The sequence below is a fragment of the Antedon mediterranea genome, chromosome 8 (assembly GCF_964355755.1).
Source record: "Antedon mediterranea chromosome 8, ecAntMedi1.1, whole genome shotgun sequence".
Classification (NCBI taxonomy): Eukaryota; Metazoa; Echinodermata; class Crinoidea; order Comatulida; family Antedonidae; genus Antedon; species Antedon mediterranea.
This window is the reverse complement of record NC_092677.1, coordinates 3,010,064-3,033,840: the sequence shown is the minus strand read 5'-3', so window position 1 is coordinate 3,033,840 and position 23,777 is coordinate 3,010,064. Positions and strand designations below refer to the sequence as shown.

Here is a 23,777-nt window from a genome sequence, read left to right as displayed (position 1 = left end):
GGCAGGACTTGTAGTTAAATGACACTCCAGGGCAATAAAATCACAATAACTTACAAAGCACTGACAGTAATTGCTTGTCAAAACCAAATTGCCTAACCGTAACGCTAACGTAGCCTGGTCCGCGTAATGGTGTTAATAGGCATTTGTGTGTGTTATATAGGCCAAAATTTAAAAGTGCCGTAAAAAATTTTCCCCAAGACCCTGGGATGGGGATTTTTTTTCTGACATTCTATATGGTATACTCTATCAGAAAAAAAAGAAAAAAATTTTCCTATACTTTTTTCCCGCAAAATTTGTACTGCACCCAGGCTATAGCCAGTCGCCAAATTATTTTCATCTAGGCCTAAATCTTTCCTTCAGTTGCTTACACAGAAAAAAGAACAATCTGTAAAATGAAAGGCTACAGGCTTGTATTTGGTATAAGAGTACAGTACTGTGAGGTGTGCTAGGTAGAGGCACAGTAACAACTATTTGAATGGTTAATCAGTTGTTGTTATAGTTATTGTACTCTTGACAGTGAATGTAATATATTATTGGGGTTGGGTTGAAATCAATACGTACGCTTTTGAAATCAGGCAAAATTGTGTTTTAATTGAACAATAGGGTTTATTTACACAATTGTGTATGATAACACGATTTCAACAGCCCTTAGAAATGAAAAGGCCGAATGTTTGCCAGATTGAGGTGTATGTGATTAGGCCTACTGCAGCAGGTTAATGCAAATATTAAGTTTTTTATACATTGTATGCATGCTTATCGCAGTAAACGTCTTGTGTGCAATTTCCACTGAGGCTGAATTTATGAAAAGTATATTTTAAATAATTATTGATTTTATTTTTTTAATGCTTCCGAATCGTTAAAAAAAATTATTACAGGCTCTGGGATTGAGAATTGTTTGTAAATAAAGTAAAAATCAAAATGATATTGTTGTACAATCGCTTTGTTTATGAGGTTTTCAATTTTAAAATACTAGGTGAAAAAATATTAAAATGCAAGTTTATTATTTTTTGATTTATCATTTAAAAGTCATCAAAAGCAAAGTTAACCTATATTATTATTATAATAATATATTAATATATTATAATATTGTTGTTATCTTTTGGTATTGATTAATAGTGTAAACAATTACTTGGCCTAGTTTTGACTTCATGTTCTTAGATTAGGGCTCTACTGTGTAACCAACAATACAAATGAAATTACAACAAAACACATAATGAGTTAGAGACAGGATGGATTTTAAATGTCATATTGTACCAAGGCAATCTAACAGGATGCTGAGCGCCGAAGATCAAAGGGTTTATCTGTGGCTGCGACACGATTAGTTCTTAAAGGACACTGTACGACGCAGAGAATATGTATATTACAGTACTGTTGGTATTTGTCGCAGCCAGACATAAGATCAAAGGACTGTTACGAGTTCCTATCTTGGCAAGGCAAGCTCAGTGTCCTGTTGTTAGATTGCCTTGTTTGTACATACTACCTTTACAAAATGATCAATTTGTAATTCATCTGCAACAACGAATGTCAATAAATAAAGATTTTTAACAATATTTAAATTTAAACCAATGTTGTTTTTTTTTATATTATTTAATTTTGATGAATAAAATGTAGTGGGACTGTCTAAACAGAAACATTGTATATCTCCTAAATCACACGAGCGCTACCTGCGCTCTTAGAACTGGGGCACGTTTTATTTATTCCCCTTTTGACATCAATTAGTCACGGAAAACATTTTCTACAACAATTTCCCTGTTCGTTATTTCTGTTTCCCCTCTTGTCACAATCTGGTCACCACTAACTAACGAACTAGAAAGTGCTGTAACAAATCATGGAGAAAATATATTCCCTCCATGCACAAATACAGTAAGAAATAACAATTAAAATTTGTTTATAATTTATATTTACTTCTGCTTTGTTGTTTATTATCAATTAATGTAATTTAATAATTTAATTAATTAATTTATGAAAACAAATTGAGGGATTAAAAAAAATAACAAATAAAAAAAAAAAGCTCTTAATCTAATCTTACAGACATTTAAAAACAATAAATAACAAAGAAAAATTCATAAAATAACACATTTTGCATACAAAATTTTATATCTAGAATCTGGAATGTTATTTAAAAATATTAGTTGTAATATTTCATTTTCGTATAAAACCATTTTTTATATTTTATGTATTACATACAGCAAGCTATGTCAACAAATTTTAAATGTGTGAACACACAGAAACTGTGAGAGAAAAGGACGCCCCTGACCAAGACTGAACTTGTTTGATATGCAGATGCTCTTCCATTTGACCACTGGAAAAGAAGACCTAAGTTCAAGTCTTGGCTAGGGACGTTGTTCATCTTTACTGCATTAAGTCAATATTACATCATCTTGTGCTTTAGTAATGATTAATTAAATATTTGCGGTTGTACAATCAATTCTAAACAATTCTAAACAAAACCGTAAATTTAAGCAATTCTTATTAATTATATAAAAAGCACCCTCAAACCCAAAATAAAATTCTAAAAAATCTATTTTAATATTATAAATAGGTTTACATTATAAAAATAGGTAGAATATTGTACTTTGCACCATATATGTATGTATGGTATTTGCTAACACATGTGACCTAATGTAGTTAGCTGATCAAGTCCATAGCCTAAACTATATTTCATCATAATTTCTTCGTCTAATGTTATTGTATTGCTTTCAATATTATGATACATATTTCCTCAAGTTTACCGCTTACTAGCATTTTGTCTTTCATATTTGTAATCTGGAAGCCCGCCCTCAAGAATGCTAAGCTGTATTATCAAAGAATATCTATATGTATTATTCACCTTACAATTCAACTAAGAAATGTGAGCCGATGAGGGCGCTTGCACTACTTTTCTTCTCGGTTGTTGCCCACGATAACAATATACTTGTAGAAGAATGGCTACATCTATGGAAACTTGTAAGACGCCACAAACCCAGAACTGCATCGGCGCTTCATTCACAACAAAATAACCAGTCTTGAACAGGTCACCTGACAACCAGAAGCACACCATCTGCACGCTGTCAACAAAATAACAACCAAAAATAATTGATTAGTAATACATTTTTTTATTTTGATGTCTTTAGGCACATGTGGCCAAGGATTACCAATATTAAATTAATCACATGTGCTATCAGATAGGTGGTAATCCCCCTGATACAGAGGCTATTTTGTGAACCAGTTCACTGCGGTAACCCTCTACTCGTCTCGAATGGGTTCTTTAAAGTGCACATGGACAAACTATGTACACTGGAGTGTGATTTGCCCAAATATTGTAGTGATATACCCAAATATGGTAGCGATATGACATCATCATGTCCATATATGGGCACATCACTTTTTTTTTTCACATAAGTTTTATAGTGTAGACAGAGCTTAAGAGTCGTTCTATTGCATTTTGTTACATAATTCATAACGTAATATTCAAATAATACCTCATTCCTTGCGTCGATTTATTTTGTAGATTCCTATAAAACTGTGGAGAACCTAACATTGCTTCTGTGAATACGGCAAGAAAACCTATCAACTCCACGTAAACAAAAAAACCAAGAAACAAGTAGTTGACAAGAGCACCGGTGAGAGTGAATACCGCCAGGAATAAAACGTAATCTCTAAACCGACTCCATTGCCAAAAGTACCGTGCATCAAAATCTATCAAAAAAATAATCGTTTTATTATGAAATTATTATAAAAACTAGTTTTATTGATCAATAGTTTTATTGATTTTAGTATATCCTGTAATTGGCGAGTTTGTGCTTGCTGGTGGCATATGAAAAAAAAAAATGGAATTTAGTGTATTTTGAGATATATCATTCGATTTGATCAATGCTCGGTACCCACTTGGAAGCAATACAAGAACCTAGACAAGTGAGTTGACCAATCGCAAGCGACCATTCAGATGATCAATCGCGTCATTATTGGTCAAATTACTTGCGTAAGGGGTAGCTGACTCATTTGAGTTACAGCAATGTATTTTGCTTAACCTGCTTCTGCCCAGAATTTTGTTTATTTTTATATATATATTTATATTGCGTTGATTTTATGCTGTTCAAACGAAACAAAACGTCCACGTGGGAACCATGCTTAATTGAAGGTCGCAAGAAGGAATAATCTATACATGCTGTGGTGAGATAGACATAGGACAATTTTAAAGGATTTTTCCCCCACTGTTAGTGCTGCCACTGATGTATTGCAATACCTACCAATGAAAGCTTTCAATGGGCTTGCAACGAGAAGCTGCTGAGAAGAAGAGGAAGTCTTTAAGGAATCGTCGTTAGGATCTGAAGGACAAATGGAAAGTGAACAGGATGAGCATGCGAAGCAGATAGTGATGAAGAAAAGGTAATGAATGCAATACAACAGTGGCAGCAGTATGGAGACAAAGATTGTAAGCCAAGGCAAGCAAGCATGATTTTCTTGGAAAAGCACTTTATTGTTATGTACAGTATGTAGTGTATGAAACGACACATTTACAATTGTTTGTATGTATGGTGTATGTAATTGGACAATAAAAGTTTTTTGAATTTTGAATTTTTGAATAAATCTATATAGTATAGTATGTGAAAAAGCCAAAGTATATTAGAACTAGAGCCCCCTTTTTGAAATACCTCCATTTAGGGGACACTTTACTGTGAAACAAACGAGGGAAAATGTTGTAACACCACTACTAAACTAAAATTAGGAACCAATGTCAAAATTATTCTACTGCAGTAACTACATTTTATTTATTGCAATGATATATGATATCTTTTTATTATCAATGTACATAGTATGAGGCAGTAACTACAATAAACAGTGTGTTTGATTACCCTAAAAAATAAAGCTTGTTAAGTAAATATAAAAAAGACTAAATGAATTCAGTAACTGCAGTAACTGCAGTAGAATCATTTTCACACAGACAGTGACAATAAAAATAGATCCGATATCAAACCTGTGAATTTTCGTTTCCTTGTTGATATTTCTTGCATTGCTTTGACTTGAGTGCATAGATGCAGCATCACCAGCATAGTGGCTAGCATGATCACACTTTGTGCTAAGAGTGGAAACTCAAAGGGATGTCCAAACCTGTACAAGACCACAAATCAATTGTGTTTATCATTCATTGTTAAATCTTAATTTTGTTGTAGTATTATCAATTGAAAGAATAAATGTTTAGTTGAGTGTTAAGGCCAATTTACACAGACAAGCTATAACGGTAAGCAGAAAACCGCATAGAATCTGTATCTATCCTGACCGAAAACTGCCTATCATAAGGAATATTAACATAGATTCTATATTTTTATTACCATTACAAGTATTATATATCCATGGCTCGTCTGTGTAAACTGGCCTTTAAAATTATCATAATAAAATAATTAATTTATTAATCACAAGCACATATGTCTGAATTAAGTTTACGAAATTAAAAAACTTACCAAAATAAAATTCTTAATAAATTAGCCAATATCAAAGCGAGACACACGTAAGTAGAAAAGCCGTCAGCATTGTCTGTGCGTTTGATTTGTAAGTATTGTGGGATATAAGGCACGATTCCGCCGAACATGATGCTTCCCGACGCAATCCATGATACCAAATTGGAAAGCGATAGTTCCGGAAGAGATAATTGGAAGTTTTGGAAAAGTTTGTAAATTAAATTATCCATTTTAAATTATGGTTCATGGCCCAAAATTGATTGAAAAAACAAATTCTTTTCTGAATAGTATCAACTATAAACAGCAGTAAAATTGTGTAGCGACATTGTTTATCTGAAAGAAAATAAAAATACTGTTCATTGAATTAAGTTTAATTTAAGAGATGAATTAAAATTGTTAATCTATAAGTAAACTAAAATTAATTCAATGTTATTTATAATTAATAGGACAGACAGAAGACAGACTAGGCCTACCCTAACTTAGGCCTATCACTACTAAGTAAGCTACTACAACCGAACACCCCTAATCTAAAGTACAGCCTACTCAGTACAGTAGTAGGAGGGCTAGGCTGGCCACAGTACAACAGCACGTACATGAGCAGTTTATTCTGCTTTCCGTAAGCCATCTCGTGCTGTCAACAAAGTTACTATATTATACCACTAGGCCTAGGCCCACTAGTGTTTTAAAAACACTACAATATGATGTAATTAATCAACAATACCGTAATACGTTTGGTTTCAACAATCTTCTTCAGATAATGATGTTATCTTGAATACATTATTGAATGTTTTTTTGCGGTTTTCAAAACACAACAGAGTGGTGGTGGCACACTTTACCTGACCTCTCCATGACATGATACGTCATCACATTCAACAAGGAGACGCGACCCTGGTTTTTTTTTACTTCTTGCAATTAAGCAGGAGGATGCAGCAATCAAAACACAAAGTTTGACCGTACCACACCAGGCACTCACTGGTTTGTATGTTTTTGATGTTTCGTTACATGTTATAAACAGCATTATATTTTTAAAAATAAAAGCACACTATTTATTATCCTCCTATTCTGGACTAGCCCTACACCCTAGAACTCCGTGGTCCTCTAGCAATCTAGGTAGCACCGCCCACAGGAGAGAATACAACTAGCCTAGGCTACCCAGCAGTAGTCTAGGCCTATTACTAAACCTAGTCTAGGTATTATTAGGCCTAGGAAGCAGACACGTCCAAGGCAATGATTGAATTGTGGTTATATTTGGTATATATAATCAATCATGTATTGTAATTGAAATTCATACGTACTTTTGTTTTGTTTTAATATTTAGGTATGAGAGAACAGTGAATCAGAACCCAGTGAATGTACACCAATAATAGATAGCAACAATGAGATTTAGTGTATTAGCAAGATTTTGCCATCATTCCGTCCTCTCTAATGGCTCACCCATCAGATGCGTCTTTTCATTTACACACTGCTGCAGATATTTTGGAAGAAATAAAGGGATCAGGCATGAAATCAATCGATGGGTTGCATCGGCATCAAATAACAAAGGCATTGCGAAGTCTAAAACCAAGGGTTCTCAACAAATTCAGATTGGGAAAAAAGGTTATTTAATAAATCATTCTATTATAAAACTTGAAAAACGACGTAAGAAAAAATGGTGTGGGAAATGGATGAGTTTTCAGTAAAAAATAGTTTTTCAAATAAAAGGAGAAAGTAATGTAAAAGCAATACACGCAATATTTAAGTATTAAATTACTTAATGTATTACTGTATAAATACACAGATATACATTTCATGTGTGGATGGAGAGCCAATATATTTGGCCGCAGTAGATAGCTTTGAAAATGCATTGCATAATTGCTATCATTGTTGTTATTATTATTGTAGAATGTAATTTATTTATTTTTCTCTGTTCTGGGTTGGCCAACTAGCATAGGTGTTTAGCACCTGTTTGGTCTTTCCGTGCCTCCTTTTATAATTGTTTTGTCTTCTTTGTTTATGTATATGGCAGAAATTGAATAAATAAAAAAAAAAAAAAAAATTATTATTTTTCTATACAGTTGCACAGGCAAGTAAAGACTTAACATACATAGCTGTTGTTGTAGTTGGTGCAGTCTTATTAAGTAAGTATCTGTCTATTCTATATACACAAAAAACAATAAAAATATTGTTTGTTAATAATATTAATGAATATAAAACATTTATGATTATTTACTTGTTTTTCAGTTGCAATGTTCTATACTGTCGGCCAAGAGCTAATGGACTCAAAAAGTCCAAATTCAGTTTTCACAAGAAGTTTAAAGTTATGTAAAAATAATTATGAGGTGTGTAAAAGCATTTTTTCAAATCAACTGAAATTATTTCAATAGACAGTATTTTGTTTTTAAAAATGCTACAATTTCTGGTTATATATATACAGGTTGTAGAAGCGATTGGAGAACCTGTAAAGGGATACGGTGAAATGGACAGGAGAGGGCGCCGTAGGCATGTTAGGTAATTTCAATTGCCATTATTCGATTGAGTAAATTAATAATTAAATGTACTGGAGTACCAAAACAAAAAACCTGCTTATATTAAAAATGTAATGCAAAGTAAATACAGTATAATATATTTTACAGCCACATGATTTTTACCAAAAATGATATCCAATATATGAGAATGAAGTTTTACATTGAGGGCAGTAAACAGAAAGGCACAGTGCATCTACAAGTTGAGCAGGTAAACGAGAACAAATTATTTAGTTTTTGTATAAAAATATATTGATAGTGTTTAACAACTTGAATATCTATGTTGCGTAAATTTCGCCCAAAAAACAGTTCATATGCTTCACGGTAACATGCAATATGCAGTATAATATGTAATTAAGCCGAACTAAAGCTTGGTTCCCACATGAAAGAAACACAAACGTGATACAATAGATACTTTGCGTTGCGGCAAAATTGTGCCTCGCATGAGTTCCTTAAGCCTCGCACGAGTTCCTGAAGCCTCGCACGAGATTTAATAGTACTAATTTCGGTCTTTACTTTCAGGTTGCAAGTGGTAAGCTAGAGTACAATTACATGTACGTGGATCTAGACGGCTACCCGCAAAGGAGATTAATCATCGAAGATGGAAATAAACTTTGACCTATGCATTGAAATAGCCATACTACAGTACTTGGTAGACAGAGAGCATATGCGCCAGTGTCGCATGCTACACATACTATGTTATAGACATTTTGTAGATTTTTTATTTAAAAATGAATGAAAATAAATTGGCTATGGACATATCGCTCGATTGGTGTATTGGAAATGTTGAACAGCTACACAAAACAATACAATTAATCGCAATATACAGACGTTTGTTTTTCCTGAAAAGATTTTCAGTAATTTTATGTAGTTTTTACATGATTTTATAAAAAAAATGCAATTACAAACAGACAATACTAAATAATGTAAACTTATTAATAACCATGGTAATTATTAATTTACCATTTTGTAAATTAATTCCTTGTACTCGACATGAAAAATAATACTGTGCAGTGACGGAAAAGTTTGCTACAGAACGCTTTAATTAATAAAAGATATTTTCACTTCTTAAAAATGATCAACATGGTCATATATTAAGTTAGTCCTTGGCCACGCCATTTATGAAGACTTGTGTACAAGTAAGAAATATAAAATCCAATTTTTTGACTCATTTATTACTGTAAGTTTTAAGGAAATATGAATTTGGATCAAATACAGTACATCAAATTATGTTATTCTACATTTTTAAGGATATTTTTTTTTTAAATCAGAGGAATGGGTGTAAATTTACAAAAGTTAGAATGCATATCGTGTCCTTATGTCTTCAAGTTTCTTTGACACCTAAGAGAGAAAAAGAAAACAATATTACTAACAAATATTTTCATTCACAAAAAAATGCTATCAAATATGCCTAAAAATTAACTCAAGTGCCATATATTTAAACTTTGACAGCTGATCTGAGCAATTACGTTTACGCTTTAAAAGTAATTAATTCATAGTTTGTAGTAAAAGTCTTTCAACATCAAATTAAAGGATGTTTCTAAGCTTTGATGCAACAATTGTGGTGCGCTTGCATCCTTGCACTGGGTCCAAGTGTGAACACAGCTTAAGATGGCTTCAAAAGCCAAAGAGTGGTGTACGACAAGTCTTACCTCAGCTGGTGTTCGTTCCAATTCCTCTGCTACGCTTCGTTGCTTCGTTGTATCCATTGAACTGAACTGTTCGCAAAGATCACCATCAATTACACTCTGTAAAGTATAAAGTAAAGGCCAATTCACAAAGACGAGCGTTAACGGTAATACAAAATTTATATTATTCTATATGACCACAACGCAGTGCGGATGGGTGGTTTCTGCTCAGGATAGATACAGATTCGATGTGGTACAAGCTACGTGATTTTTTCGATAACCGTTACCAATCGTCTGTGTAAATTGGTCTTTAAGTGTATGTTTGTTGTTTTTATGTATCAATTAAAACTACTTTTATTTACTATGTATCCTAGATGATGCACTTACCTTGATTGGAAAGTAGTAAGACCTAAATGAGAGATGATCCCTGCCACATAATGGTGGGTACTCTGATCTCATATGCATCTCAAGATGCTGGAAAAAGTCATGATCCTGCAAAGAAAAAAAAAAAAATACGACATAATTTAATTGTACTGAGAACACCTGTGAGTTAAGTACTGGCGGTCAGGTCTATGCACCTTAAATTGCTGGTAAATGTTTAGGTTTATACAAATTAGTTTTTTGGGGTTTTTAAAGGCGCCTTGAGCACTTTGGTGGATGTGTGCCTAACAAGTCATATATTACTAATATTATTACTATCAGTTTCTGAACATACTTCAGTACATTTTCAAAAGGGATAACAATTCCAATATTACCTCATGTGATGTAAACGGCACCAGAATCCCAACAGCTCCGGACAGTGTCGTGTAAACAAGTGATTCTGATCCGCCAGGAATCAAGATTGACTTTTGTAGCGATAGGATTGTTTCACCTATATGGAAATTGCAAATTATATCGGCCTTTTGTGATGCCCCGTTTAACAGGCCTCTATCCCACAATGCTTTGGAACCGGTCGGATCCTCATCTACCTCATCGTTGATGTTAGCCGGAAGTCGAAGCTGGAGATTAAAAAATTGAAATAATCCAGATTAAGATTAAAGACTAAATATAAACTAATTACTGAAATATGTTATCTATTGATAAAGTAATTTAAAAGTATGGACATGATGATGTCATATCACTACCATATTTGGGCATATCAGTACTTGGACACATGTGTAGACAGAGCTTTAGAATACTTACGACTGTAATATTGCCAAACTTGTCAGCACAGACAACAGTGTTGTAGTCAAGGATACAAGAAGCGGTGATCCAACGAGGATACGTGTCATCTGCGAATATTATCAACTTGTTCTCCGCACGTTTATACCGCACAAAGTGTATACTCTCCTGTATGTCACTTACAAGAATACGGTTACCGACCGTCGAAATGTTCACAATGATATTTGGGATCATCTGAAAAAAGTAGGTATTGTTAAATTTGTTTTAAGACTCATTGGCCGATTTAAAATACAGACGTGTTAGAGACGAGACAATTGGTCAGTTTGAGCATGTTAAAAACTCCTGTAGGTGCGGCTACAGCACTAGGGTCACTTGCTTCGCCTCCCTCCACCACCCTTTGACTGTCGTCATGAACTTTTTTTTAGTTTTATGTTAACACTCCCACGTTTAAAAATCTAGGATCTGCCCTAATCCTGTGTTAAAAAGCATACAATAAAAAAAATAAATAAATAAAATACAGTATATTTACCTTATTTTCGCATTTTCTCAGTAATTTCTTCTTTCCAAGATCATATATTCTGAGTAATTTCCCAACACCTACAAGTATCCTACCTTGGAATGCACATAGGGCAGCTGGTACATCATCCACTGGCGTCTGGAAATAAAAAGAAAAAAATAAGATCACTGACCCCAAACAAGTTTGAGGAGTGTCTTAGGTTTTGATACTATTTACGTAACAGATTGAGTCTGAACTAAAGGGCCTTTCACACCTGCACCGGTTAAATAAAAAAATCTGGTTGAAATAAAATCGCGTCTTCATGTTTTGTTTTTTACGACGCGACACATGGTTACGCACCAATTTTTTTACACAAGAGGTGCATAGCTAAATGGCTTGTCGTGAAAACAAAAAACTGTACGCCCAATTTGACGAAACCTGAACCAGATTGGAGCAGTGTGAAAGGCCCTTAAAAGAAGGTAAACTGTACCTTATGTAACAACTGCAGATTACATCCATTCTCTGTGATTTGGTACGTATGCAAGAACCCTCCTGAGCATGTGCGAGGGCTCAGCGTCATGTCCTTAGCGGTGCCAACAACAAGAAACAAGTCATCCTCACCTCTGCTGTTGAATTTGCATACAGCAAGGCTGAAATGGTAATAATTTACAAGTTATAGTTGTTTACTGAAGGGGTGGGCTTAATACTCAAGCATGGGATTAAACTTAGGCTTAATACTCAAGCATGGGATTAAACTTAGGTAATGATGGTTAAAAGTTCGTAGCAGTGATACCCCAACAAATCATAGCTGATAATTTCTCACCTTAGAGCTGATTCGTTTTGTTCTAAAGACACCAAATGCAGCGTGTTCCCAGATACCGGATTGAGCAGCCTAATAACCGATGCCCACATACCAGCGCCAGCTTTAGGGGCTCCAAACACGGTGTCTGGTAAATCTTCGTTGATAAACGCTGCTGCCATCTCAGCGGCTAGCTCTCGCTCTTCTTCTCCGGCTGCTTCAACCATTTCCTAGCGGAAAATGCGGAATTTAGTAGGTCAATAATAAACCTTCATTAATAAAAATGTGCACAAATCTACATTCAAATATATTTTTCGTAGGACATAAAACATGGGATTCGTAAAATCAAAGTTGAACTTGAATTGACCTCCAAACTCATAGATCGTAGCTAAAAAGGCTTCGGTGTCTACTTTAGCCTACTTTATTTACAACTTGCAGTGGTTGAACTCTGGCACTAGGTCAAGACTTAACGTTGGCACTAGGTCAAGACTTAACGTTGGCACTAGGTCAAGACTTAACGTTGGCACTAGGTCAAGACTTAACGTTGGCACTAGGTCAAGACTTAACATTGGCACTAGGTCAAGACTTAACGTTGGCACTAGGTCAAGACTTAACGTTGGCACTAGGTCAAGACTTAACGTTGGCACTTGGTCAAGACTTAACGTTGGCACTAGGTCAAGACTTAACGTTGGCACTAGGTCAAGACTTAACGTTGGCACTTGGTCAAGACTTAACGTTGGCACTAGGTCAAGACTTAACGTTGGCACTTGGTCAAGACTTAACATTGGCACTAGGTCAAGACTTAACATTGGCACTTGGTCAAGACTGAACTCTGGCACTAGGTCAAGACTTAACGTTGGCACTTGGTCAAGACTTAACATTGGCACTAGGTCAAGACTTAACGTTGGCACTTGGTCAAGACTGAACTCTGGCACTAGGTCAAGACTTAACGTTGGCACTTGGTCAAGACTGAACTCTGGCACTAGGTCAAGACTTAACGTTGGCACTAGGTCAAGACTGAACTCTGGCACTAGGTCAAGACTTAACGTTGGCACTAGGTCAAGACTGAACTTTGGCACAAGGTCAAGATTGAACTTTGGCACAAGGTCAAGATTGAACCCTGTACCTTTGAAGCACCTTAACAACTAAACCATTTATCGAACACTTACCTCTGCCATTTGTTGTTTACGCTGAGCTTTCGTTGTATCTGTATATGTATTGTGGTCAGTTTCGATTAGAATTAGATTACTACTATCAGGCGGAATAATAAACTTCCTTGGTGTGTATTTAAGCGCCACGGAAACCTGATTGAAAACTGCTCCTAGCTTCTCCAATGCCAAAATTCTAAAAAATCAACAATTAGTTAAATTAGTGACCTGTTTTAAATAATAATATATGTATAATATTTTAAGCGCTTATAAACATCGTATTAAACACTATATAAGACTATGATTATGAAGCTTACCTCAACGTGTTAGTAGAGATGGCTACAATACCTTCTGGACACTGTTCAGACGCAAAACCCGAAGCGTACTCCAACGACTCGTAAGACAACGGCGTTAGATGGAAACGAGACTGGTACCAATAACTCAACCATGACCGGCTGGACATTGCCAACACCTGTATGAGAAATCATTCGTTATTTTCAGAGCAAGAAAGCACACCCTAATGTATTGTTACTGCATAATAATAATACGGATTTATATTATAGTGCACATACCAAGAAGCTAAAATGCATGCACACAATAAAATTTAACTGACGCAACTACCATAGTTTAAAAAATGAAAACTCCATATTACTTACGGCCTGAGATCCCTGCATCATAACCCTGAACAGTTTAACTGGTCTTGAGCCAAGGTAACGTGTCCTTGTGTCTGATAAATCACCAGTCACCGAGTCCAAGACCGTCCTTAATAATACACCATTCTGAAAAACAAACCAAACCACTTGATTAAACAATAAGATATGAGCAATGTACATATATTAAATATGATAATTTCTTTATTAGAAAATAAGAAATAACAGAACAAGTAGAGTTACCTGAAGGCCAATATTAAGGTACAATCCACCCCTTGTACCGGTTTCGCCAGACTCTTCTCTCGCCTCCGTTCCACCCATCTCTACAATACAGAGTGCTTCAGCTGGGGCTGGTAGAGCCTGCATACTGAGAGGTTGCAGACAATCCTAGTAACAGAAATATGAATATTTAGTTTACTTAAGTAAATGAAAATTCTTGATAACTGTCATGTTAAAATACTACTTAAGTTATTGAAAAGGTCCCCTGTATGGTTCTTGATAACTAATGTGTTAAAACACTACTTAAGTTACTGAAAGTTCCTAGTTTGTATCGCATTAAAACAATACATAAGTTACTGATATTCCTTAAAACCCTTGCATGATATCACACTTCCTTTGTATGTCAAAACCCAACTCACCGATTGATCTAAAGAGATGATTCTGACTGTGTTGTCATCTAGGCCGACAGCTAAGAACCTAGCTCTCTGTTCACCAGCTGGCACGGTAGCCAGGCTCATGCACTTGACGTCTGCTGACATCTCCTTCCTTTCTGTGTATTCGTTTAGTTGACCAGTCTACAAAAAAAACCTTCAATTAAGTCACATATCTTTTGAAATATCACTACCATATTTAGGAATATCACTACCATATTTAGGAATATCACTACCATATTTAGGAATATCACTACCATATTTAGGAATATCACTACCATATTTAGGAATATCACTACCATATTTAGGAATATCACTACCATATTTAGGAATATCACTACCATATTTAGGAATATCACTACCATAATATTTAGGAATATCACTACCATAATATTTAGGAATACCACTACCATAATATTTAGGCATATCACTACCATATTTGGGTACCTCAAACTTTTTTTGTCAAACTAGTTTAATATTGTAGATTGAACAACAATAATTTGCCAATAAGATCCAATTCACACTGTATTTAATTTAAAAAGTAGGTCTAATTAATAGATTACGATTAGTGATTAGTAGTATAGCAATACTTACAGGATCCATTTCAAAATACACAAGTTCACCACCAGAAAGAGCAATTACAACCTAAAAAATGTAAACACACAAAGAGAACTCAACGGCAAGAAATTCATATATGGACATGTCATATCACTACCATATTTGGGCACATCACACTTCTTTTATCTAACTAGTTTGATAGGGTAGACAGAGATTTTGGGCAAGAAAACATCACATTTCTTAATAATGACACGTTGGTATATCATTCATGAAATATATGGTGTTACCCACAGAGTTATTATACTACAACTAGAGAGTAAACTATGGTATTACCTGTCTCTGATTAACGGCACATTTGACAATGTTCTTTTTTCCGGGTGTTTTCCATTCATTCACACGTTTATCGGATCGAATATGTCGGATTCCGTCAGGATAAATCTGGAATGTTAAAAACAAAGAAATATATTTCAAAAACTACAAATTACACTACTATTACTAATAAAATTTATCATTAAAAGACAAAAAATTGTAATTTGGAAAAATACACTGTACCTGTAAAAGAGAGTCTTCACCGATAAGTGATGACGACAGAGTTGGGGTGGTTCCCAGAAATCCCGAATCTGTTACCTCTTCAACGGTTTCTCCGATGGACAAGACCAAAGTGGCGTTGACGAAAGATACAATAATGTAAGCATCAAATTCATCTAGAAAATTAAGTTTTATAAATACATTTTAAATAGTATAAAAGAAGTTGGAACTTCTGGTTTGGGGAAAGAACTCACATTATTTAAAACAATCACTGTGCTAATATCTATAACTGTGGGATAATACCATATACAATGTTATATATTATATATATATATATCGGTATATTTATTCAAAATTCACATACAAATTACACATGGCTGAATTGCATATGTACAATATACATACCATCGCTAGCTCTTTTCACAGTCCATACAGCATTTGGGTTACCTGGAAGTTCTGACACAGCCATTTCAGATACCTAGAAAAGAAACACAATATACGAATATACAACATTTTTAAACTCTACTGATTTTTTACCCTTCATTTTTGGGTCATATTTCAAGCCTGAATTTGATCCGCTAGTATCGATAGTTAAATCTTGGACAAACCTCAAGACCATGACGAAGGACACGCATGGATGACCTTGGACCTCTACCGCATGCAGCGTACATTTGTGGGGTGTCTTCGTTGGCAAGATCAGCTATCTATTGTATAAAAAAAAAAACGTAACATTAACATCATTGTAAACATATATACAATATTTTGACATACTGTACATGAGTGATATCATTAATGGTTGAATAATTCATTCTAAACAAATCTTTCAGTTACCTGGCAGGCCATAATAGGTGAAAGACTTTCCAGTTCATCAACTACCATCAAATTCTTGAGAGGTCGCGGAGCGAAGAAGAAGGTGTCGCCCTCTTCCAACGGCATTGTACTACTGAATTCTGGTTCATCGTCATCATCTCCAAGATGCGCTATTTGATATAAATTACTACACAAAAGAAAAATAAGTTTAGAGCGTAAAAAAGAAATTAAAAATATTATATAATTTTAGTTTGCTAGTTTGTAAATACAGAGTATTACTTACTGATTTCCAAACTCTGACGCCACAAATAAAAACCCAGTTTTAAGGACGCACATTGACGTGGCAACAGGGACCGTGTCAAAGTATTTGAGACGGATTTCAGTAACCATGTCCTCATCTGTCTCAAGTGTTATCTTAAAAATATCTCCCTGTTCAGTTTGAGCTAAAAAGAAAAACATTGACTGCAAAAAAAGAAAAAAAAAATATTAAACATTTGTTTTTCAAATTTGGCACAGAGAAACTCTAAACCGCACAAATATACTGGAATTAATTTCTAAACGGTGATGATGAGGAAATCTGAGTATAAGAAGTCACCTCAACCGAGATTTGAACTCTGAATCTTCTACTCGATATGCAGACAAAACTACCATTAGACCATTGGGGCTTTTATGGTATTGTTACAATTTGATTGGATAGTAAATCTTGGACACCCTCAGGTATGGTGGAAAACACTAGTCTCGGTTTATACGCAACAAAGATATATAAATGTATTTTAATTTTAGTTTAGTCCAAATTAAATTTAATAAAAAATTTTTTTAATTACTATAAATAATAAATACCTTTGTCTTGTGAGCAGCACTGCAGACGAATATTAGGCCTCGCTCGGGGTCATCAAGGTCATTCCTTCGCCGTGGAATCGGCATTCGGATATCTGGTTGGTCACCAAGGTTTTTGTAGGTAATGTAATTCTCGGAGCAGATAAGCACGCCACTTGGTCCGTCACTGCCACCAGGCACTACAAGTACAAAGGCAACATAATAGGTTATTAGGAACAAATACAGTATCAACAACAGCAAGTGGCCGAGCGGTTAAAACAGTGGAACCGTATTTATCTAGCTGTAACATCAGCAAGGGTTCGAGGCTCACTCGCTCCATGGTTCTGGTGGTAGAACGAGTCTTCTCGGATAAGGACTATAAACCGTAGGTCCAGTGTACACATCTAGCTCATGCGCACTTTAAAGAACCTAGTACATCTTTCGAGACGAGGTTGTTACCCTTGTGTTCTAGTTTACACACAGCCACTGATCATAACTGGGCCCTCTGGGAGACCAGTCTTTGACTGAAGAGGTTACCCAGTATAAATAAATAACTAGCTGCTTAGTCTAACAGAATAGAGCAGCTCATTCTCATTGAGCTTATAAACATTTGTATTAGGCACTATATAAGACAACCACTGTTATTAGTCATTCCCTTGCATATATTTGACCAACATTTTATATTTAACAGACTTACCTGGAATAAGGAAATTGCCGTGTTCTTCAAGAGGTTCACTGTATTTCCTAACAACGTGATTCAAACCAAGATCTAGTTCATAATATGTCAGCATTTGCTGCGTGGTTTGTGCGGCTTCACCAGTAGGGTCACTGTCAGATTCCTAAAATAATTATACACAATCTCTTAAGATCTGTCTGCACTATCAAACTAGTTTGGCAAAAAAATTGTGATGTGATATTCCCAAATATGGTAGTGATATGACATCATCATGTCCATATATGGGCACATCACATACAGTTTGATAGTGTAGGCACAGCTTTATCATTTGTTTTGAGTACATTCACACATACAGTCTTATTTAACAGCAGTTAACAGTTCAGCAGAATCAGTGATGAGTTAAAACCCTGCCATTAGGTTAGGATTTAACCAGGGGTCTTGGATGGTAAGGCAGGCATGTTAACTACCATTAAACCTGCCATTAGGTAAGGATTTAACCGGTGGTCTTGGATGGTAAGGCAGGCATGTCAACTACCATTAAACTAAACACATCTATGGCGCGCCAAGCTGTCATTTACTCAAGCAATAGAGATATCTTAGTTTTTTAAACTAAGATATCTTTATTTCCGAATAAATGACAGCTAACTGTAGCACGTCATAGTTTCCTAATAAGTCTTGTTACAACTAAGTTTCTAGTATTGACACAAATTTTGACCAAGAGAAAAATTTGCTTTCTTGAGTCATAGCAAAGATTTGTACCCAAGCCATGGTATTGGAAGGAAAGGTGCTAAGCTACAGTGTCACTCACCTCATAATCCACTTCTAGGCATGCAAACATTGGGTTTTCAAAGCCCACATCAACGCCTACAATATGATAGCAAAATGTATTGGACTTGTGTGCCTCTAGCGGAGACGATATTGTGAGTCGCGCTTGAGCGTCTCGATTCAAAATATACACAAGTTTCTGTTTTTCGATAGCGCCTATCATGACAGCTCGACCTTTGGGGTCAACGGCTAGATGTTGTCCAGGGACAATTCGTCGACAACCACTCTTTCCAAACGTTTCTTGGTGGATCTACATTTAAATATTTTGAATTAAAATTTAAAATGACATACACAAATTTATCGATTAATATGTTTGTAAATTTGGACCACAATTGAAAAAATAAAATTCTAAAATGTTTCTTTTTTGGTTAAGAACAAAATTACAGCAGTAGACAAAATTGAAAAATTGTTACCTTGTCAAAGACATTTTTCGCTGGCAGATACTCAAGAATGACAATCCTACCAGAATCTGAACCAATGATAATGTAATCTAAAAATAGAAACATAGTACATTAATAACAATATAACAGGTTCACTATAGTACCAACCCTCCCATCCTTCAAAATTCAAAAACAACAGAATTACCTTTAGTTCCACCAGTAAGTTTAAAGGCCATGAGCGCCCTCACAACGCCAAATATCTCATGAGTCAGCAATGTGTAAACTTTTCCCGTGTTTGGTTCTGTACGTAGAAGTTCTATAATTTTTCCACGCGATACGACAATTTCTTGCTGTTTTGTTCCGGAGAAGTTGCCATGGATAGCATGGGTCACTCCGGATGACCTCTGTAATGTTAAATTGTACAGAAACATTTTGGTACAATTATCTGTAAAATAAAAAGAAACAAGTTTCAATATTCAAGTGAATCTAGGCTAGTATACATTTTGCATAAGAATGTAATGTATCACAATTCCTTATAATCCTAGGCCTAGACTACACTAGCTGGTAGGCCTAGCCTCATTCAGTACAGAGTGTCGTATCCAGGCCTATCTATCTAGGTAGGGGCCGACGGGACCGACTAGGGCTAGGCTTAGCCTTACCTTAATCCTGATTTTACTTATTTTAGGATAGGCTTAGGCCTAAGTTTGATTGGATCCCTACTTGCCAACAACGGATCCACCAACAACATTCAAGGTTTTTAGATAAATCTTATGTTACTGATTGTCAACAAGGCCTAAAAGTAAAAATAGAGCTAGGCTGGCCTAGCTCTATCGGCCTACGAATACTGCTTATTACGACGGTACACTTGTTTCTAGCTAAATTTCACCCAAAAAAGTGCATTGTTTACAAAATATACCGTACAATTATTTTATCATATATTTCTAAAAATCTATACAACAAAAACTTTTAAATTCTAAATCAGAATTTTACGATGTATCTCGATATTAAACAGCACTACTTACGATTACGAATAGGCTAAAAATAAGCCTCTCTACCACCGGTATCTGTGACCGTGTGTGTATATCGTCGCTAGCCGGCCGCCACCACAGACCAAACGTACAACAGATCGCGTCGCACACACATCAAACACAAAAACATGATAATTTTCAAGACATGGCGCGCTAAGTTTAACAATAAAATGGTTCTCAAACATAACCGGTCAAGTTCTTGGAGATTCTTCTTCTTCACAACAAATAAGATTAGTTTTTATACGTTCCAAATGAACTGTTGAGTCTAAAAATGAAAAACTCTGTATTTTACCCATATGGATACTATATTTCATCAGCAAAATATTATGTGTAGACTATTTAGTTTTTTAAATTTTTATTTATTAGGAAATGACACCTTTGCATCGATCAGGGCCGTAACCAGGTTTGACGGCGGGGTGGATCGTTAAGTTGTTTAGTGGAACCCAGAGGCGGATCCAGGATACCTATTGAAATAGGGGTGGCGTAGCTTTGCGAGCGAAGCGAGCAAACATTGGCTGGGGGCCAGGGGGCCGCCAAGGGCCCCCGGTCGGGATTTTGGCGTTCTAGCGCATTGTAAGTCGTTTAAAACGATTTACAAACATCTCATAATGTCATTTACCAAACACTCTAAAGCTCGCAAATTACGACATGTGGAATATGCAGCTGATACTTACCTAGGGTACCAAAAGCAAGCTAACAACTTGCCTGTACTTTACATCTAAATTTTTACAACGCGACGATGTTTTTCACCTTTATATTATAAACTTGCCCTAGTCTAGGCCGGTATTATTTTTTTACACGCGCGCCGGGTCGCGATTTTTTTTTTCGTACATAAGTTGGGGACCCCTTCATGAAACGTCACAAAATAAACATGAATAATTCATCAGTTAAATTTGTTGTTCCGTGTGCACCCAAGCGTATAGCAACAAGAAGTGATTACACAACTGCGATACGATACTTTCTACAGTAGGCCTAGGATTCTAAGTCAATTCACGGGATTGCCTTCGCGCACTCTTCTTCACACAAAATGTGTCGAGTCGAGGCTAATCGACAGCTAGGCAAGTACGGCAAGACATTAAACTAAGTAGTAATTCATTGGACATAGCCCAAAGAAAGCTTAGACCCACAAGAATAAAGAATGTGTATAATTTGTGTACTGTATTTTTTTAATTCTGCTATTTTATTATCAAACAATATGCATGTACAGTACTCAAAGGAACTTTAAAAATGCGCGTATATGAACACATGAGATGGGAAGATTTGACCCACGAGAATAAACATGTATTTTTGTGTAATGTTTATTGTTTAATTTTGCTGACTTATTACTCGGATTGTGTCATACCAAAGATAGTGTAACTATCTTTGGTCATACCTAACACACACACGTCACACACACCCACACAGCTAGCTACTACTAGAATAGACATGGGTTTAGAGACTAATAATTAGGCCTAATAGTATTAATAGAAACTATAGTTTTAACACGTAATTCTTTAGTAAAAAATTATATTAAAAACACCATAAACTAAAGGCTGATTATTTCGACAATCCACACAAAACGCCGCTATTCTTCTATGAAATCGCACGCCGCAACAACAGCGAAGATAGGCCTAGAATCGTACCGCACTTGTGTAATCACTTCTTGTTGCTATACGCTTGGGTGCACACGGAACAACAAAATTTAACTGATGAATTATTCATGTTTATTTTGTGACGTTTCATGAGGGGGTCCCCAACTTATGTACGAAAAAAAAAATCGCCGCCGGGTCGATCGCGGTCACTATACTTCGCATGCAGCTAAAGTAAAATGACGTCACGTTAAAGCGGGTCGTCACAGAGTCTCATGCATATTAATGAAGCAAACTTGCTGAGAGTGTTTTCACCACGCAACACATGCGACGAGAGATTTATCGAAACTCCGAGCCGGCCATCGACTGACGGTCATGTTTTTGACAATTAAAATCACGGCATATTCAACGACCTGGTTTAAACGATCGTTTAAAAATTAGCGGTCCGGCTCGATTACATTATATTTAGTGATTTGAAAAAAACAAAACACCTCTTTTGTCATGATGTCATCGCGATGTGTTTATGAGAATCATCGACGGGAAAGCAAATAAAACAACAAGGGTCATGAAATGCTGCAGCATTGTTAATATTTTAATAGTAATACGTTTTAATAAAATTTAGCCCTAACGGGATAATTTTCGTAGGCATACAGTCCTAGCCTTTGTTTTTATAATACTTATACTTAATAAATGGGCGCGTAGTATAGTAGCACTGACCATGTGGCTTCATCAACTCTATTGATCGTCTGAGGTAGGCCTACCGCTACTCTACAATACGGGAGTGACGATCACAAAGGATGCCGCCTGCTTAGTGGAACGCGACCAAGCTCACCACATGGCTTTTATCAACTTGCTCCTTTTACACTTAACTGTGAATGATCGTTGGTAACGCTAGAGATGGGTCAGTCTAATTACCGAAAACAACCGAAAATAACCGAAAACAACCGAAAACAACCATAAACAACCGAAAACAACCGTAAACAACCGAAAACAAACCGAAAACAAACCGAAAACAAAATTTAAAAAATCTAAATACCGAAAACAAATTTTGTATAATATTTTTTTTAATGTCGCCCTCTATTGATGGGTGTTTCTAAAGCTAAGACCATACACAGAGGCGCAAAAATCATGGAAGACCCTACGAAATGGTAGTGTGCACAAAATACAACTAAAAATCGTACAAATTCAATGAAATACACCGTAGACTACATTTACTTACAAAATCTATAAACACATTTCGTTTTTAGTCTTTTCAAAAACAAAGCATGATTTTACCTAACTTTGCGTTTTCGTCCCCGGTTTCGTCACTTAAGTGAATACTGAAGCGATTAAGGATAGTATACTTTATAGTCCCTAGTATCTTTGTATAATTTATCTTTGAAAATCTATAATTAAATTGATCATGATTAACCATAGTCAATTTACTTTCTATACTATGGATTAACATATTCATAATTATTGTCAAGTCAAGTCAAGTCAAGTATCATTTATTATCATTTGTTTTAGGAAAAACATAGAAATTCTGTTTGCTCTGTTGGCGGAGCACAATATCCAACGGACACAACACGAACTCAAAAACAAGGAGTAATGCGCTGGTTTCTGGATCAAAAATCGAAAGACTAAAATTAAAATATTTTTATAGATTCTGTAAGTAAATGCGATGTTATCAATTGATTGATTGTACGATTTTTAGTTGTATTTTGTGCACACTGTCATCGTAGGGTCTTCCTTGGCTTTTGCGCGCGCGGTTTTTTGTCTCTGTTATGGTCTTAGATTTAGAAACACCCATCAATAGAGGGCGACATTAAAAAAATATTATACAAATTTGTTTTCGGTATTTAGATTATTTTATGTTGTTTTAGGTTTGTTTTCGGTTCGTTTTCGGTTGTTTATGGTTGTTTTTGGTTGTTTATGGTTGTTTTCGGTTGTTTGTGGTTGTTTTCGGTTGTTTATGGTTGTTTTCGGTTATTTTCGGTTGTTTTCGGTAATTAGACTGACCGCTAGAGATTGATAGTACACAAAGGATGTCGACGTACATGCTTGGTGGAATGCGATCAAGCTGACGATGTGCTCCGACGTACTATTTTCACTATGAAAATGTGCAAACCATCGGTGAT

The 23,777-nt window shown here is 35.5% G+C and overlaps 3 protein-coding genes across 5 annotated transcripts; 1 reads left to right on the top strand and 2 right to left on the bottom strand.

Moving 5' to 3' along the window:
* Positions 1-1,078: 1,078 nt before the first annotated feature.
* Positions 1,079-22,291, bottom strand: LOC140057425 (solute carrier family 66 member 2-like). Of its 2 annotated transcripts, XM_072103078.1 has the most exons (7): positions 21,612-22,291; positions 6,160-6,410; positions 5,442-5,771; positions 4,958-5,091; positions 4,230-4,307; positions 3,462-3,678; positions 1,079-3,047 (listed from the first exon to the last, which is right to left on the bottom strand). In XM_072103078.1, the coding sequence occupies exons 3-7, from the start codon at positions 5,666-5,668 to the stop codon at positions 2,843-2,845; spliced, it is 861 nt and encodes a 286-aa protein (XP_071959179.1). In that variant the 5' UTR covers positions 5,669-5,771; positions 6,160-6,410; positions 21,612-22,291; the 3' UTR covers positions 1,079-2,842. The 2 variants fall into 2 exon arrangements, with proteins under 2 accessions (XP_071959179.1, XP_071959180.1); XM_072103079.1 differs by lacking the exon at positions 4,230-4,307 and having other exon boundaries at positions 1,081-3,047; positions 21,612-21,996.
* Positions 6,306-8,816, top strand: LOC140057426 (mitochondrial import inner membrane translocase subunit Tim21-like). Its single transcript, XM_072103080.1, has 7 exons — positions 6,306-6,413; positions 6,757-7,034; positions 7,493-7,555; positions 7,659-7,756; positions 7,852-7,925; positions 8,051-8,150; positions 8,462-8,816. Exons 2-7 carry the CDS (start codon positions 6,815-6,817, stop codon positions 8,555-8,557), a joined length of 651 nt encoding a protein of 216 aa, XP_071959181.1. The 5' UTR covers positions 6,306-6,413; positions 6,757-6,814; the 3' UTR covers positions 8,558-8,816.
* On the bottom strand, positions 9,030-20,392 carry LOC140057424 (splicing factor 3B subunit 3-like). 2 transcript variants are annotated; one of them, XM_072103076.1, is made up of 26 exons: positions 20,087-20,392; positions 19,270-19,509; positions 19,098-19,174; positions 18,668-18,934; positions 17,881-18,022; positions 17,208-17,383; positions 16,651-16,829; positions 16,389-16,554; positions 16,166-16,261; positions 15,963-16,035; positions 15,582-15,733; positions 15,363-15,467; positions 15,066-15,116; positions 14,460-14,615; positions 14,065-14,208; positions 13,828-13,950; positions 13,489-13,643; positions 13,193-13,367; positions 12,048-12,253; positions 11,715-11,874; positions 11,258-11,383; positions 10,750-10,962; positions 10,323-10,565; positions 9,955-10,059; positions 9,592-9,687; positions 9,030-9,280 (listed from the first exon to the last, which is right to left on the bottom strand). In XM_072103076.1, exons 2-26 carry the CDS (start codon positions 19,493-19,495, stop codon positions 9,236-9,238), a joined length of 3,657 nt encoding a protein of 1,218 aa, XP_071959177.1. In that variant the 5' UTR covers positions 19,496-19,509; positions 20,087-20,392; the 3' UTR covers positions 9,030-9,235. The 2 variants fall into 2 exon arrangements, with proteins under 2 accessions (XP_071959177.1, XP_071959178.1); XM_072103077.1 differs by lacking the exon at positions 16,166-16,261 and having other exon boundaries at positions 15,963-16,030; positions 16,426-16,554.
* Positions 22,292-23,777: the final 1,486 nt, after the last annotated feature.